This window comes from Lasioglossum baleicum, chromosome 15 (assembly GCF_051020765.1).
Source record: "Lasioglossum baleicum chromosome 15, iyLasBale1, whole genome shotgun sequence".
NCBI classification, from domain to species: Eukaryota; Metazoa; Arthropoda; class Insecta; order Hymenoptera; family Halictidae; genus Lasioglossum; species Lasioglossum baleicum.
The window spans coordinates 9,130,193-9,145,762 of record NC_134943.1 but is presented as its reverse complement, the minus strand read 5'-3'; the positions used below and the strand labels follow the sequence as shown (position 1 = coordinate 9,145,762).

The 15,570-nt window shown below is 45.2% G+C and overlaps 1 protein-coding gene across 2 annotated transcripts in view; it reads right to left on the bottom strand.

The window, feature by feature from the left end:
• The window catches only part of LOC143216159 (uncharacterized), an 89,157-nt gene that overhangs the window by 18,103 nt on the left and 55,484 nt on the right, over positions 1-15,570 (bottom strand). Inside the window, exon 1 of one of the 2 annotated variants that reach the window (XR_013010522.1) lies at positions 7,562-12,940. Coding sequence is in view for 1 of the 2 variants with exons in the window: in XM_076438995.1 (XP_076295110.1) it covers positions 7,744-7,846 (103 nt within the window). In the remaining variant the exon portion in view is untranslated. Of the gene's footprint in view, positions 1-6,930; positions 12,941-15,570 lie in introns of those variants that run through there. The other variant, XM_076438995.1, reaches the window with a different exon arrangement.

Sequence of the window (15,570 nt, the reverse complement as noted above, 5' to 3'; positions counted from 1 at the left end):
TTATTTTTATAACCACGCTTATATTAGCTTGCCGAGTGGTCGTTTTTGTAGTTGTTGTTGTATGCGTCAAATCTTGTAATCGAATTTTAAACCACTGCCCGATGAGCTAGAGACTTGAAATTTTAAACATAGCTCGGAACTGGATGACAATGCAATATTAAAAAACAAATTTAAAAAAGAAACTGTGCGTTCGGGAGAAAAAAATGTTGATATTAACCGTCACACCTTGTCGCGCGATACTCGGTAGTACGTCATCGCGTTCAGCGATCCCCACTCCGTCCGCCAGCGCTCCCTACTCCACTACGCATTCCCACTCCACTGAACCAACTTCGCAACGATGGAGCTCAGTGTGGTGTTCTGTTCATTCAGTTCCATTTCGTATCATTTCGGACTCCATGAAGAGGCGTTGTCTCTCGGAGTCACCCCCTCATTCTATCTCGCGTATTTCCATATCTTGCATTTCTATATATCTTACTATTTCATATCAGTATTACTATATCTTGCGTTTCATTAAAAGAAAATACTAAAAAGTAGAATATAGAAAAAACTTTTTAAAAACCATGCTTATTAAAGAAAATAATTTCTTTAGACATTATAGTGACTATAAATAAAAGCGTGGAGCACCCACGAAGATTACGAGATTTTGTTTAGCGCTCCACACTTTCATTTATAGTCACTATAATGCCTAAAAAAGTTATTTTCTCCTTCTCCTTCAAAAAGTTTTTTTGTATATTCTTTTTTATTTTACATAAAGATCCGCTGTCCTTCTTCAAGGATTGTCAGCTATGTAGCTGCGCAGCCTAATAAAAATGAAAAATTGTTAAAGCACGCCACTTGTACCTCGGGCGTTCCAAACGTCTCCGAGCGTCGCCGATCGGAAAAATGTGCGTGCTACTTTGTGTGGCGACGCGAAAATTTTCGCGGAGGAGTCGGCTGGCGGAGCGTGGAGGAGGATGAGAAGAGAGGGTGGGGGGGGCAGAGGGGACGAGAACCGACGGTTCGCGAGTCACTCGTTCGTGACTCGCGAAACGAAGTCGATGAATAGGAGCGTTGATAATTACCGAGCACGGCCGCTCGCGTCCGGACAAAAGCCGCTTTTGTTCGCCCCGGGACAGAATACTTTTGCAAAGCAAATACAGGCTACGTCGAGTTACCGACTCTTCTCGTTCCTCCATCGATACGCGACCGATCGTCCGACGCGTCTACGATCGGTTCCTCCCCTCCATCTCCTCTACCGCGACGATCTCTCGAATAAAAAGACGAGAAACTCTCTCGAGACTCTTCGATTTTCGGCGTAGCGACGGCGACGCTTCGATTCGACCTCGAATCACGGTTCGCGACAAAAGTTCTCTCTTTGTCCGAAGCGGTGCAGCGGTGCAGCAGCACGCGGCGGAACAGAACGACATTCTCCGAACGGAGTCATGGTCGCTGCCGTTGCCAATTTGCTTGACCTTGCGCCGAGTTGGCGACCAGTTTTCAGCCGCGGACGGACCGCTGGCCAACGTCTGTGTCGATGAACCGACCAAAAAGTCCACGCGCGCAACCTGAATGAAGCTCGGTCGCAAAAACTTGCTTAAACGTCGCCTCGATTTATCCTAACAAAAACAGCACGAGATTAAATGGTATTCGCAAACGAACGTTCGCCAATTACTGCCCGGTGCGATGTTCATTTTGAACGTCGCCGTTGTCCTTTATACCGTGCATCTTTTTCAGAATTTATTTCAGCAACAGCTCTTCATGGTGACGTCAATCTATTCATGCAGTTTATGCTCTTGTGAAATCAGAAGGAAGATAGAGTTCGCCGAGTAGCACGCTGTGCGTTACAATTTTCAATAACAATTTTAAATTTACCTAATGCAGAATTGAAAGTAACGAAGGTGTAAATGCGTGCATGATATAGTTGTATCTAGATACGAGATTGAGGAACAGAGAGAGAGAGAGAGAGAAGGAGAGAAGGAATGTCGAAGATCTAGGGGTAGAAGTGAAAGTGGAAAGGTGCAAGCCAGGCTATCAAATGTAGACGCATCGACGTGTTCGCCAGGTTTGCGTAGGTTCTTGAGAAATGTACCACCTCCTTACGAGGGTGTAAAGCGGTCCATGTGGTTGCTACACCTTGCAGTTCTGCACCTTGCACTGATCACCTGTCCTAGGAATCTTGCACATAAAATGAAATCAGAAGTCCCCGAGAAAGAGCATAGACTTTGAACAGAGGAAGTTAACACGTTCGCTGCCAACAACGAGTTATCTCGTAGCTCGAAGTTTGTGTTTAGGCTGTCATAAAACATTTTATCGAAAAAAAACCGACTACGGTATAACTCGTACAATTAATAAAGCAATTAAAAATTATCTAAATTCAATATCTTTCCCGTAAATACATGTTTTGTATTTTTATTTTACAATTAATTAAAATTTGTTGGCGTGGTGGAACCGTTTTTGAAAATGTCGCTAGGCAGCGAAAGTGTTAAGAACAAAAAGAGCAGAGATGGTTATCTCGATCGGTTTCGCTCTTCTGGAAATCTTGCAAACAAAATAGCAAGTAGAAATTCCTTTTTGTCGATCGTAGCTTACTGAATAAACTTTTCATTAATGTTTTCGGTGCATGGGATCGATGAAATTTTAACTAACAAGCAATTTTGCAAATTTTTAAATCATTCTCAACGTTTCGATCCGGATATGGATTAACTGAATAGGGTTATAGCTATTATACCAAGAGAAATTCCGTACTTGCTCATTAGCTGTAAAATGAGAATCAAAACAAACAACATCATACTCGAGATAAAAAGGAAATATAATATTTTGTTGAAAAATAATCAGAACAGCAATGGCATTAAATTTTATTGGATCCCCTCCCATAAGGGTATTCAAGGTAACGAACTTGCGGACAGTTTAACTAAATCAGCCACAGAAGCCTGCAGTGCCTCGACATTACCAATTCCATTTACTGACTTGTATGAGGAGTTCAAGAGAAATGCGCATATACAAACCAAAAAGATTATAAAAGAGCAAATGAATGAAGAGCATTGATGAAAGGGAAAATATTTTTCAACCAATATTATACTAGAAGGTCTAAGTCATGGTTTAAACACGAACGTCTCTCAGCTTCAGTTGCCCTTGAGCTTGGAAATGTTGGTTGCCCGACCCTATATTGAGGCTTGTTTTCTTATTTTTAATTTCTTGGAAAAATGTAAACTGCGAATTTGATTTGATTTAGTGTGGACTGTGTATGTGCGCACGTGTATATGTATACTGTAATTTGTTTCAGTGCAGCAGAAACAGATCTCGATTTAGATCTGAAATGCTTAATAAAAACAGAACAATTTCTTTAAATGAATTATTGAAATTTAGAAATGATCGTAACTGAACTACATGTTGGTTGGCACCAACAAAATAGCAAGTCATTGAAAGGATTGATAGGAGAGTGTCCATGCAACATTTTTTTTCACGGGACCACTCCGGGGACATACTCTACAAGATGCAAAAGGTTTCGTTCCGATTGGTCCATCCATCTCGGCGCAATCGGTGAATATAAATACATACAAGAAAAGCGAAAAAAAGGCACATACAGATCGAATTGAGTAACCTCCTCCTTTTTCGAAGTCGGTTAAAAAACAGAGATTGTCGTTCGAAAAGTTTTCGTGTTCGCCAGGGATGGCACATTGGAGGAGTCGCGTGTCTAGAGATCGAGAATCGTGATCGAAGGATTGTTTTTCCTACGGTTCCTCGTGAATCTGCGCATGAACGTCGATCTGAGAATATCGGATTGGATCGGATCGGATCGATTCGAGTGCTCCTCGAACGACTTCCCCGTGCGCGTAGGTGCCGGTTCGCGGAATGCCGGCCGTAAACTGGCGCAGTAGGTAGGCAGCGATAAATAAATAATACCGATCGAACTGGTGGCTGGGCGAGCGATAGCCCCCCGGTGCACGTAGTAGATAGGTGTACCTGAACTGGCTGGTGAACGGTTGCTCGCTCGCGTGCGTTCGTTTTCGAGACAACCGGCCGGGTAACAACATTGTTGCGACTCGCGTATGCCGCGCGAATTCGACTGTGACAGATGCGCTTTAATCGCGGCAATTACGCTGCGCCGCGCCGAGCTTCTCCGCCATCCGCCGCTGATCGTTACAGATATATATTACCCTAACCCGGCGCGGAATGAATTGCGCGCGCGCGCGAGCTCGAGCCTCGGCGCGAGTCCGATTTCTCGGATTTCAACACGCTCACCAGAAATGAATTACGAACCAGAGTAGGATGATTTTATCTGGCCAACAGCCGTGCCAGAACAAGCTTCCACGGAGCCTGGAGAGGAGGAGAAACCAGCGAGAGAGAAGAGAAGATTCTTCGGCTACAGTCACTGGTCGAGATGGTAGACCACTGTGTTTATCTTTTGCGTTTCTGTCAGAAAGATCCACGAATGAGCTGGACATTCTGAATCCTATACGATCGAAGCTCACAGGCTTCGACAAAATTAAGATTAAATTATTGCAGATTCGCGACGCTGTTTCGCAATATCCGAGCGCGTGTCGAAACAATAGATAACCTGGGACGGCGTCGAAATTCGGAGAAATTCGATCGATGCGTCGATCGATAAGCGATCGTTGCTCGCCGGGCGATTAACGATGCAGCGCGTGCACCGAGAGACGACGACGACGACGACGACGATGGGACGCGTGTTGTTTCGCGTCGAAGGCGTTTGTTTATCTGTCGCGCGTTAATAGAAATAAATCGATTCGGCTGTGTGACACGTGAAACGCGAGAACGATGGCAACGACGCGCGGGCGGGAAACGCGACAGAAAACCGCGCGCCTGGCCGTCTAGTCTGTCGCGAGGACGCGTTAGTTTAGCGCGTCCGAGCGGCTAAAAAAAGAAAAAAAACAAGATGAAAAGAACTGTTCGCGGACGTCGAGTAATCGGTTTAATTTTTTGACGTGGGACGCGCGGCGGTGCTCGACGATCAAATTGATATTGGCATTGACCCTGTCGAGATCCGCTTACGAATTCGCGAGAACGGCGACGCCGATATTGCTACGGTCTGGTTCGCGTCCCGTTGCGTCGTGGCGTGGAGCGTGAACCGCGTTAGCGCAACCTGGCGTAATCATATTTATCGCGTCGTTTCGATTAATTATTTTCACCTGGCGCCCTAATTCGCCGGCTCGCTTCCGAACGAGCAGCGCGCCGAGCGAGCGAGCGAGCTGGCGGTCATCACCGGGCGAGTAGCCGCGAGTAATTTAAACACCTATTACCTCGTATTCCCAGCCGGCCGATCCATTACCCCCGCGAAACACGGTTTATTAAATATCAGATAACCGAAAAACCGACCGCGCCGCTCCGTAGATTGAATGTCTCGGTGGATTCGAACACGCGCCGTATTCCCCGATTTCACCGAGCGCCGGCGACGAGGCAACCCGAACGCGATTACAGGAGACGATCTCTGTTCGCGGCGCGAACAGCCCAGCTAAATCGGGGGCTAATTTTTAATCCCTTTCCGGAACCGAGCAGCCGGCAACAGGAAAAATCGTGTTCGAAGAAACAAAAGGGCCGGTCCCGCTCGGCAAGAATGCGAGAGGCAAAGAACGGGGAACGGAACGAAACGGGACGGGACGGAATGGAAGAGAAATCAGGCCGGCAGCTATTGTTACTTAGTTAATTTCAAGCTGCTCCCCGAAGAGGTAAAACTGCGCTCGCTTAATGCTTGTGAAGCCCGTGTAGCCCGTGTAGCCCGAGTGCACGCATTGTTTGAACCGATGCCCACCGGGGTCCGCTTATAAATCCACGATGCACTCGCTTAATCCGCGCGCGTGCACGCGTGTGCGTGGCCTGCCTGCCTGCCTGCCTCTACCTATGCCCGCGTTCGTGTCTACGAACGCTCTGCCCGCTCGGCCCGGCCCGGCTCCGCGCCGCTCCACTCCGCTCCACGGGGCCGCTTCCCAAACAATACCAGGCGGATTTATCGACGGCACAGGGACAATGAGGTCTGTCGGCGTACGATAGTCGCAACCCACGCGAATTCCCACGAAAACGTAACTTGTGACACAGTTCCGTATGATCCCCTACTCCCACAGTATCCTTCCGAGACGCAACGGAGGGTCCGGCACGAATCCGTGCATCCTAGACTTCAACTATTTCATTTTTCAGTCGATGGTTACCAGACTGCGGATTTTTATGCCAAATTAAATTTGTTTGCATCAATGGAGGATGTTCAACCTAGATTCATTGATTCCACTGACTCCCAACCCAATCCTATCAGCTACATCTTCTTCCAATCACACCTATTACAATTGCTTCTTAATTCCTTGTTGATCAACAAGAAGTTTCGAAAAACCACTGGCAAGGATCTACTGGCGATCGAGCTACGGAGACATTCAATTTAAATGGTCAATGCGTCATGACACTTGCCATATCTCATTGTTCAGTCGATAATTACCAGACTGCGGATTTTTATGCCAAATTGAATTTGTCTGCATCAATGGAGGATGTTCAACCTAGACTTCATTGAATCCACTGACACAATCTCTATCAGCTACATCTTCTTCCAATCACACCTATTACAATTGCTTCTTAATTCCTTGTTGATCAACAAGAAGTTTCGAAAAACCACTGGCAAGGATCTACTGGCGATCGAGCTACGGAGACATTCAATTTAAATGGTCAATGCGTCATGACACTTGCCATATCTCATTGTTCAGTCGATAATTATCAGACTGCGGATTTTTATGCCAAATTGAATTTGTCTGCATCAATGGAGGATGTTCAACCTAGACTTCATTGAATCCACTGACCCAATCTCTATCAGCTACATCTTCTTCCAATCACACCTATTACAATTGCTTCTTAATTCCTTGTTGATCAACAAGAAGTTTCCAAATCCCACTGGCAAAGATCTACTTTCTGGATCAAACTGACTACTACTCCGCGAGCTGCGAAGACCTTCTTCCAATCACACCCATTACAATTGCTTCTTAATTCCTTGTTGATCAACAAGAAGTTTCCAAATCCCACTGGCAAGGATCTGCTGGCTGGATCTACTGATTACTACTCCGCGAGCTGCGGAGACATTCAATTTAGATGTTCAATGCATCATGAGACTTCACATATGTCATTGTTCAGTCGATAAACTTGTCTGCATCAATGGAGGATGTTCAACCTAGATTCATTGATTCCACTGACTCCCAACCCAATCTCTAACAGCTACACCTTCTTCCAATCACACCCCATTACAATTGCTCCGCAATTCCTTGACGATCAACGAGTTTCTAGATCCCACTGGCAAGGATCTACTGGAGCAGGCTGCATAGAGCAGCGCAGCTAGCCGTGGGCAAGCTTTCGTCGAAAACTGCCAGCCTGCTGGAGGCAGCGGGAACAAGGTAGCCACGACAGCAACGAACTGCTCTCTCCAGTCGATCGATTCTCGCTGGATAATTTCCAGTGTGACGATCAAGGAGATCCGGCCGCGTGTACCGTGCGACGCTGTTGTTTGAACGGCAACGCGTGAAGCGAGTTGAAGCGTCGCTTCGACGTAACGCGTAATTAAGGACGGTTATTGCCGCGTTACCTCTTTACTTACCGATACGCATCTTCCGCGAGCATTTTTCCCGGTTTCCCGGTTAATCGCGGCTCGGACACCGCATCGACGTACGGAACGCGTTCGCGTCAACAACGGTGAAACCCGCTAGGCGCCTATCTAGCCTGGCAAAGGACTCTAACCCCATCGGTTAATGTTCGCTTCTCCGAACTATCCTGTGAACCTTATAGAGATGCTTCTCTTCGTAGATCCGTCTCTTCCTCGAGAAATGAAGATGACTGCGTTAACGCTCGGGAACCCTTGCTTGATCCACCGTTTTTGTCCATTCTGAAACAGGTTTTGTCCTGTTAGCCGCCGCACTATAAACTGACTTAAATAACTGTTATTTTCAGTTTGTGTACAAGCCCACAGTCGATGCATATTTCTGACCTGCGGATTTTATGCAGTTATCACTGAAATGGTACAAGTTAACATTAAACCTACCGCCTACCGTTCGAATCACCGGTTTCAGATTTTTTCATTTTACAATTGTTGAAGTTGGTGACATGTTTCTTCATTCAAGCACATGTTGAACACAATAAACATCTGGTTAATTTCTTCCAGAATTTCAATTCTCAAGTCTAGAACGGACTGCACACAAACCATTAAATAAATGGATTGAATAACACGGGAACAGTTCGATTCATAGTAGCGCAACACGGTGCTCGGTCTGATCGTGACCGGCAGCAACCACTGCGCGTTTTCGGATCGATCCGGTCCGGTTCGTTCCGTCTCTCGTTCGTCGTCGGATTTCGTTGGACGCGAGAGAGCGAGAGATTGCGTCAGATGGACCGGAGATTTCGTACGGAGATTCGAGAGGATCGAGTCGAAATCGAAGGTGCAAAGAGAAAAGAGGGAACGAGCGAAGGAAGAGGTTCAAGTCGACGAAATACGTCTCGAAGGTCCCTGATTCATGGCAGAGTTCGAGGTCGAGGCTCGTCCACCTACCCACCTACTACCACCTTGCCACCTACCGAATCTCCTCGGCTTTAGGCCCGCCTCCGACCTTCGCCGCGAGGTTGCCGTCGTTTTATTTCAACATTTCGCTTCGGCAAACATTCGGGACGGGGGTCCGACCTGCCTCGAGGTTACAGGCACCTCGGGAGGGGGCTAAATGGAGTTAACGCCGGCAGGAAACGAAAATATCCTCGGCCTCGATCTCGTCGCTCGACTTTTTTCCCGAACCGACCGGAACATTCTGCAACTATGTTTCCTCGGAGATGTCCTCCAGCCGGCTAAAATCCATCTTCGAAGATCGCGATCACTTAACCCTTGTGTAGGCAACCGGGTATCCATTTACTGCATTTCTTTCAACAAATTGTTAATGTTCCTATTGGATTTAAATGGAAAGTTGAAATCAACTAAAACGCGGATTAACCTTTCAAATTTGCTTTATTTGAACGGCGACAGAAAGAACGTCTTTCCTTGAAGAGGATCTGCTGTGAACTAAGTAAAACTGACCTGAAAGATATTTGACTCTCGAAAAAAGGAAACGGGGTCCTATATAGCATATCTACGGGCCTCTGTCTTATTTTAGTTGGCCTTGGTGCGTCAAGGGTTTTTCCAGGCAAGACCCTTCTGCGATACATCTGGCAGCCTCTATACTACCCTCTTTTACTACAAGGACATTTTCGAAAGTCGAGGCAATTTTGAAATTGTCGGTATATCCAACAGTTCCTCTAAAAATAATTACAAAATTTGGTAAATATAGACAAAACGGGACCCAGCTCCGATTATCTTTATCTTCACATAGGGTGAACTTAGGGTTGCCAGATCTTCTATATTTGATATGAGTCTTCTATATGTATTTTAACTTGATCTTTACGTACCTATAGAAATTTTCAAAAATCTTTGTTTGAATAAAAAAGTTTAAAATATGCTGTGAACCTCTTTTACTTGAACTCCTATATTTTGAGCCTATCTCATGTATACATACTTGCAGTTTTCACTACTTCTTCTATATTTGGATAAAACATTTCTGGCAACCCTAGGTGAACTGTACTATTGCTGGCACTGCAGTAGTTATTGGCAGTTTTGATTTAGATAAGAAAAATATTAAGTATTCCTGGTATAGAAAATCATTTTATATTGCTTCTTATTTATATTTCAAAGCAACGTTGTAAGTTTTCATAACAGAGTTCCACATATGACTGTTAACAACGCTAGTACATAGTGTTAAATAGTGTTTTATTAAAATTTTCGTTACGAGTAAGTATACTTTATCGCTTTAGAACTTAATTTTAAACACAAATAGCCTATTTAATGTTTACTTTTTACTGTGCCAATTACTACTATTTGTCTCGCGATGGTTATTCACTGAATATATTTTATAATAAAAGATTTATGACTGATGAAACTGTTTGATTTTGCTGAAAAATCTCGACTAGCTTATAATAACAGCAAGTTAAGCTCGTTTAAACATTTCCAAAACAGATAAAAAGATTTTTACTATGATTTTGGCTTAGGATGCCAACCATTGTACAGTTTACCCTACGTATGTTGTCAAGGTTAACATTCCGATGAATTGTACTCGCAATCTCGATTTATTTAAAGTGTACGAAGTATATTACTATACAGAGTGAGTCACCCAACGATGCCACCTCAAATATCTTTGTTGTTTTTAAAGATACGTCAAATGTCTGAAGGAAAAAGTTGAATGGTTCAGTGGGGCTCACATGATACCAAAAATACTTTTGTTTCTACGTGATTTTGTTTTAAAGATATCAAGGTTACCTTCATTTTTGCAAATGGAAGCACCCTTTTTTAAGCACCTACAATGATAGTTCCTTTCATTAGGAATTCAATGACTATAATTACCCATGCACGTATAAACTTTCTAAGTAGCTCCTAGTCTATGTAACAGACACAGAACATTATCATTTTGCATTAACTATTAAAAATTCGCAGTCTAATCGTTAATCACTCACTAATTTTCGAAGCTTCTTATTTGTAGACTTTTTTTTTATTTCATTTATTTTATTTTGAAAACAACAAAGATATTTGAGGTGGTAACGTTAGGTGACTCACCCTGTATGTGTAAGGAAAAAGTTGTTCAAATTGTTGACCTTGACAACATATTTCAAGGACAACGTGATCGAAGCTGGGTACTCTTTCGTCAATATTTACCCAAAATTTCTGTGACCGTCCATTCTTTGCTCGCTAATACATTTGTTGAATTAAAACAGTTCTGGAAAGAATTCAAAATCCAAGAATTGCTGCGGTGTCGTATCTGCTGGTACAATGTAACGAATAATGTATAACAGTATGCGTCACCATTCGAAATGACGATCGAAGTTCAGTTCGACGGAAGAGAATCGGTTTAGACGGTACATACTTGGTATACTCTATGTATAGTATACTTTTTTCATTTACAATCAAGTTTACTTTAAACCTAAACAAGGACTCCACTCCAATCATATCCTTCAAAAACATTATAATTTACAGTCTCAAAATGAGAAATACTGCAAATACGTTGAATACAAAAGGTTTTACATGATCATATATACATCTTGGTTGGCTGCACAAGGCTTAAACCGTGACGCGGAGAAGCGTAAGACATGTACATTGAATTTTTCATCCATTATTGACTTACGAGAACTTGCTATCCGCGAAGTTTGTTCTCAAATATGTAACGAAGTTCTGCAACACCAACCTCGATGCCACTCGGTGTCACAAACAAATTGAAGACACATCGAACAACACCGTTCGCGTAACAGAAGTGGAATTGCTGGATTAGTGGAACGGCCGTAATCTCCAATGAGGATCCTCGGGCCTAAGACCGGAGCACGTGTACGAGTTTCCGCGGGCAGAGCCCAGATCCCTTGAAAATCGTCCTGGGAAGAAGTTTGCTCGTCGAAGCGGCTATAACGTTCGCGACAGACCGAGAAACAGTAGTAGAATCGTGTAGGGCTTACCACACGATGCGATTCGTCGTTGGATTACCGGAATCGTTAGCGGAAGCGTCGCCATTACGCAGCCGGCTTCGCACCTTTCGAGAAAACGGCAACTTTTTCGAACGACTCGTAACCGGGTTCGCACCTGCCGTCTGTTGATCGTCCTCGAAACTCGGCCACCGTGTGGTTACCCGATGCGATTAACTCTGCTCTCCTCAATTATCTCTTCTGCTTCGAATTACTGTAACGAAAGTTTCAACTTTATTCAGCTGGCGTACGCGATGGCACGATGGAAATACTATTTTCGGTGACACGGAGCGAAGGAGGACGCCAGGGTTAATCCACGTGGGCCGATGATACGTTTAACGAACGAGTGACGGCGCGGTGAGGCGAGGCGAGCGGAATCGAAACGATTTTTTTTCATGATTTCGACGCGTGGCGTGTAGTGCGTTCGACGTCACGGACGATAGAGAATTTTGTCGTCTAACAGGGCGGTGCGTCATCGGTTCAAGTCGAATCGCCGAGCGGTCATTGCACCGTCGGTAGCTCTGTCAATGAAGCGGGCCGAGTGCTCGCTCTAATTTCGATCAATTAATAAAAGACTGAGGCTGCCCCGCCAGGAAGGGCCGGGCTTCGTCTCCGTTCGCCAGGAATTAAGCATATTTGCGGCAGAAGGGAGAGACGAGAAGCGGACGATGGCAGCGAGAGAGGAGGGAGGTCGGAGCGAATTCAAAGATCCCGACACAAATCATAACATCCGCGTTTCTCAACTTTGCGGCCGGACGTCGCACAGTGGGCCAGAAACCGATCTTTCTGGACAAAAATCTGCCGACAACACAGTTTTTCATCGATTCAATTCGAATTCTTTTTTAAATGTTCGTGCAGGACTATACTTTGACGACGTGCCGCGCGGAAATCGTTAACTGTCACAATCGAGAATCCTGGTCTACAAAGCCCAATAACTCCGATACTTCGTCCGCCCATACCATAAATTTGCATGTCCCAGCTGAGTTGCCGACACCTCTTAACCCTAAACCCTAAACCGCAAAATTTTAAACTGTAAATCGGGTCCTGAGAATTACCAATTGAATAGAATTACGTTCGGCACTTACGAGACATACCATTAATTTATTGATCCAACAGCACTTTCAGCGTTTTCGCGTCTTAAGAAAGAACTTTCTTGTGCCTTTATTCTTAGAGAGCTTATAAGTGAATCGGATGATAATAACATGTGCCGTATAATATCTATATTTGTCTTTTTGCGGCAACACATTCGGGAGTTTTCAGCTCGTGATTTCCTGAAGACTTTATTATTTGCCTCTTGTGGCTCTTCTGAATACAAACCAATTGGCAGTTCAAATGTGGCAAATACTTCACTTCCATGTTGCAGTACCTTATGAATAGGTGGTAGTTTATACCGTGGATAAATTTTAATAAGAATTTATTTTTTTTTAAATTTGTTTTACAGTTTAAAGTTTTGCGGTTTAGGGTTTAGGGTTAAGAAGTGCCGGTAACTCAGCTGGGACATCGGAGTTATTGGACTTTGTAGATAAGGAGTCTTGATTGTGACAGTTAACGATTTTCGCGCAGCATGTCCTTCACGAACATTTAAAAAAAAATTCTAATTGAATCGATGAAAAACCGAGTTGTCGGCAGATTTTTGTCGAAAAAGATCGGTTTCTGGCCCACTGTGCGTCGTGCCGGTCACTTTTGATACTCGATAGATTGAAACATGATTCAATCAGCAATCCAACAAGAATGATCCTCTAAATTCTTTCGAAATTGTTGGTTAAAAGAACATTATCGAATTGCTCGTCATTGAAACGGCCAGTAATAGGCTTCCGGTGGCTGAAGTGTTAAGTCGGAGGGTCCGCAGATCGAATCTAGGGATCGACGGATCGCTGGAGGAATTTGGGAAGGCGACTTCGCGCGATTCGCGAGCGAATGAAGAAAGGGGGCGAAGGGTAGAGGAATCCACGCGCGAGAACGTGGAAAAGAAAGGGAGGAAGTCGCGGGCGATTCGTATGAAACGCCGATAACTCCCGTTATCGATCGCCGCGCCGGATGCAGGTTTATAAGCCTTTCAGATTACGCGGTCCCCTCGACGGTGCATCGAATGCACCGGCCTTCCCCCCTCGTCCCTCTACTCCTCTCTTCCACGCATTGCCTCTCTCTCTCTCTCCCTCTCCGCGCCGTTACGTTCCCTGCCACGAGACCCTTCCGCGCGATTTATCAACCTCGCCCTGCTCGCTGCCCCCCTGAAGCCCCCCAGCAGCCCCCTTGCACTCCCGCCGTGCCCCTCGACACGAGCCGCACCGGTGCAGTTTTGCAATTTCAACCTCATTTTTGCGCATCGCTATCGCGCCGGGCAAACACGATAAGCGAGCGACTTTATCAGGTACCGGCGCTTATCGGCGCGCTTTATTTTTTCAGGCCACTCAGCCATTTTCGCAAGAATCCACGCGAGCAACAGCTCTCCTCCGCCGAGCGGAGAAAAATAAAAGCTCTGTCGCAATTCTTTCCAGCCCGTGTCTCCTTATCCCAGCATGTTCTTTGTCCCCGGCGACGATTTTTCGATCGATTACACGATCCCGAGACCCGGGGGGGCTTGCGAAACAAGGCTGATTCGGGGAAATCGCTCCACGGGATCCGGAGAGAGAAGCCCGAGCTGATTCCCAAACGGAAATCGACTCCGTTCGAGTCCGGGATTTCTCGTCTTTCTCTCCCGTTGCCGGAAGAATTTTCTCGACTCGCGTGGGCGTGGATCCACGATCCTGCCCGCCTTCTTCCTCGATCCACCAGAACCTCCTCGCGTAATTTTATCCGCTCTCGGAAACGGCGCGCGAGGACGCACGGCCGAGCGTTCGCGAGAGCGAAAGTGAAGTTCGCGAGTCGGCGGAACTTCCTGACGAAGTTAGCCGCGAAATTTCGCGTCCGTTGAGTTGCGAACGGTAATTAGCCGGCGACGATGACGACGGCGACACTTGTCTCCGCGCGAGGATTCGTTTCGGGAGCAGGGGGCTCGCGAGCGGATCGGTAGCGGCGCGCTCGTTCCGTACTGTGACGTTAATTCATTCATAAATAACAGCGAGCGCCGGCAGCCGAGAATGCGATTCTCAGTTGCAGGCTAGCCACGCTTGCGAATTCTCCGATCTCACGTCGGTCGAACGTCGATCGACGATTTCGACAAAAGTTTGCACAGTTCCTGTAAACATGTACAGGGTGTCACAAAATTATATGTTGCGGACACTTAGTCGGACATTTAGTCGAAAATGACATAAGGAACCCCCCGCAAAATTGACCTTGTACAAGAAAAACAAGGTAAAAAAAAATTTTTCAAGATTAATAATCTTAAATCTTAGAAGAAAACTTCGGTATAAAAATTTAAAAAATCTTGAATCTTGAAAGAAAACTGGTATAGAAATTTAAAAAATCTTAATCTTTAAAAAGATTTTTGTTTTTTTTACCTTGTTTTCACGTTCAAGATCGATTTTGTGGGGGGTTTCTTACGTCATTTTCGACTAAATCGGGGGTGTAGAATCGCGCTATGATGTCCACGACATATAATTTTGTGACACCCTCTACATATTCGACGCTAGAATTCTTTTCCGTGGGTTCTGTGTCCGTTCCAATCGAAGCTAACTGTACAGGAAGGTCGCTGAGCTTTTTATCAGCTTTTTATCAGCATAGTTCAACACTTTGACATGCTTCCTTCTCGCAGCCAGCTAGTCACTTGTGCCCTGTTAGCAACCATGAGCGAAATGCTCTGGCTGTCGCAAAGACAACGCCGTGTGTCAAAGTTATTCTAATCGAGCGAGAGATTCCCCGGAAATGTGTCGCGGAGGCCCGTACCATCTGCTACACGGGGTGTTGGAACACAAGAAGAGAAAGAGACAGAGAGGAGTAGCAGGACCCGCTCTAGGGGCGGGCAACCCGGATATTTGTCCGGGGCGCCATTTTGGCTGTAAGTGTGAGACAAATATTGATGTTTTGAATACCTTATTACACCTATAATTTTAAATATTAAAATTTTTTTCTCCTGAACGCACAGTTTTGTTTTCATTTCTGTTTTAATATTGCATTGTTATCCAGTTCTGAGCTATGTTTAAACTTTCAAGT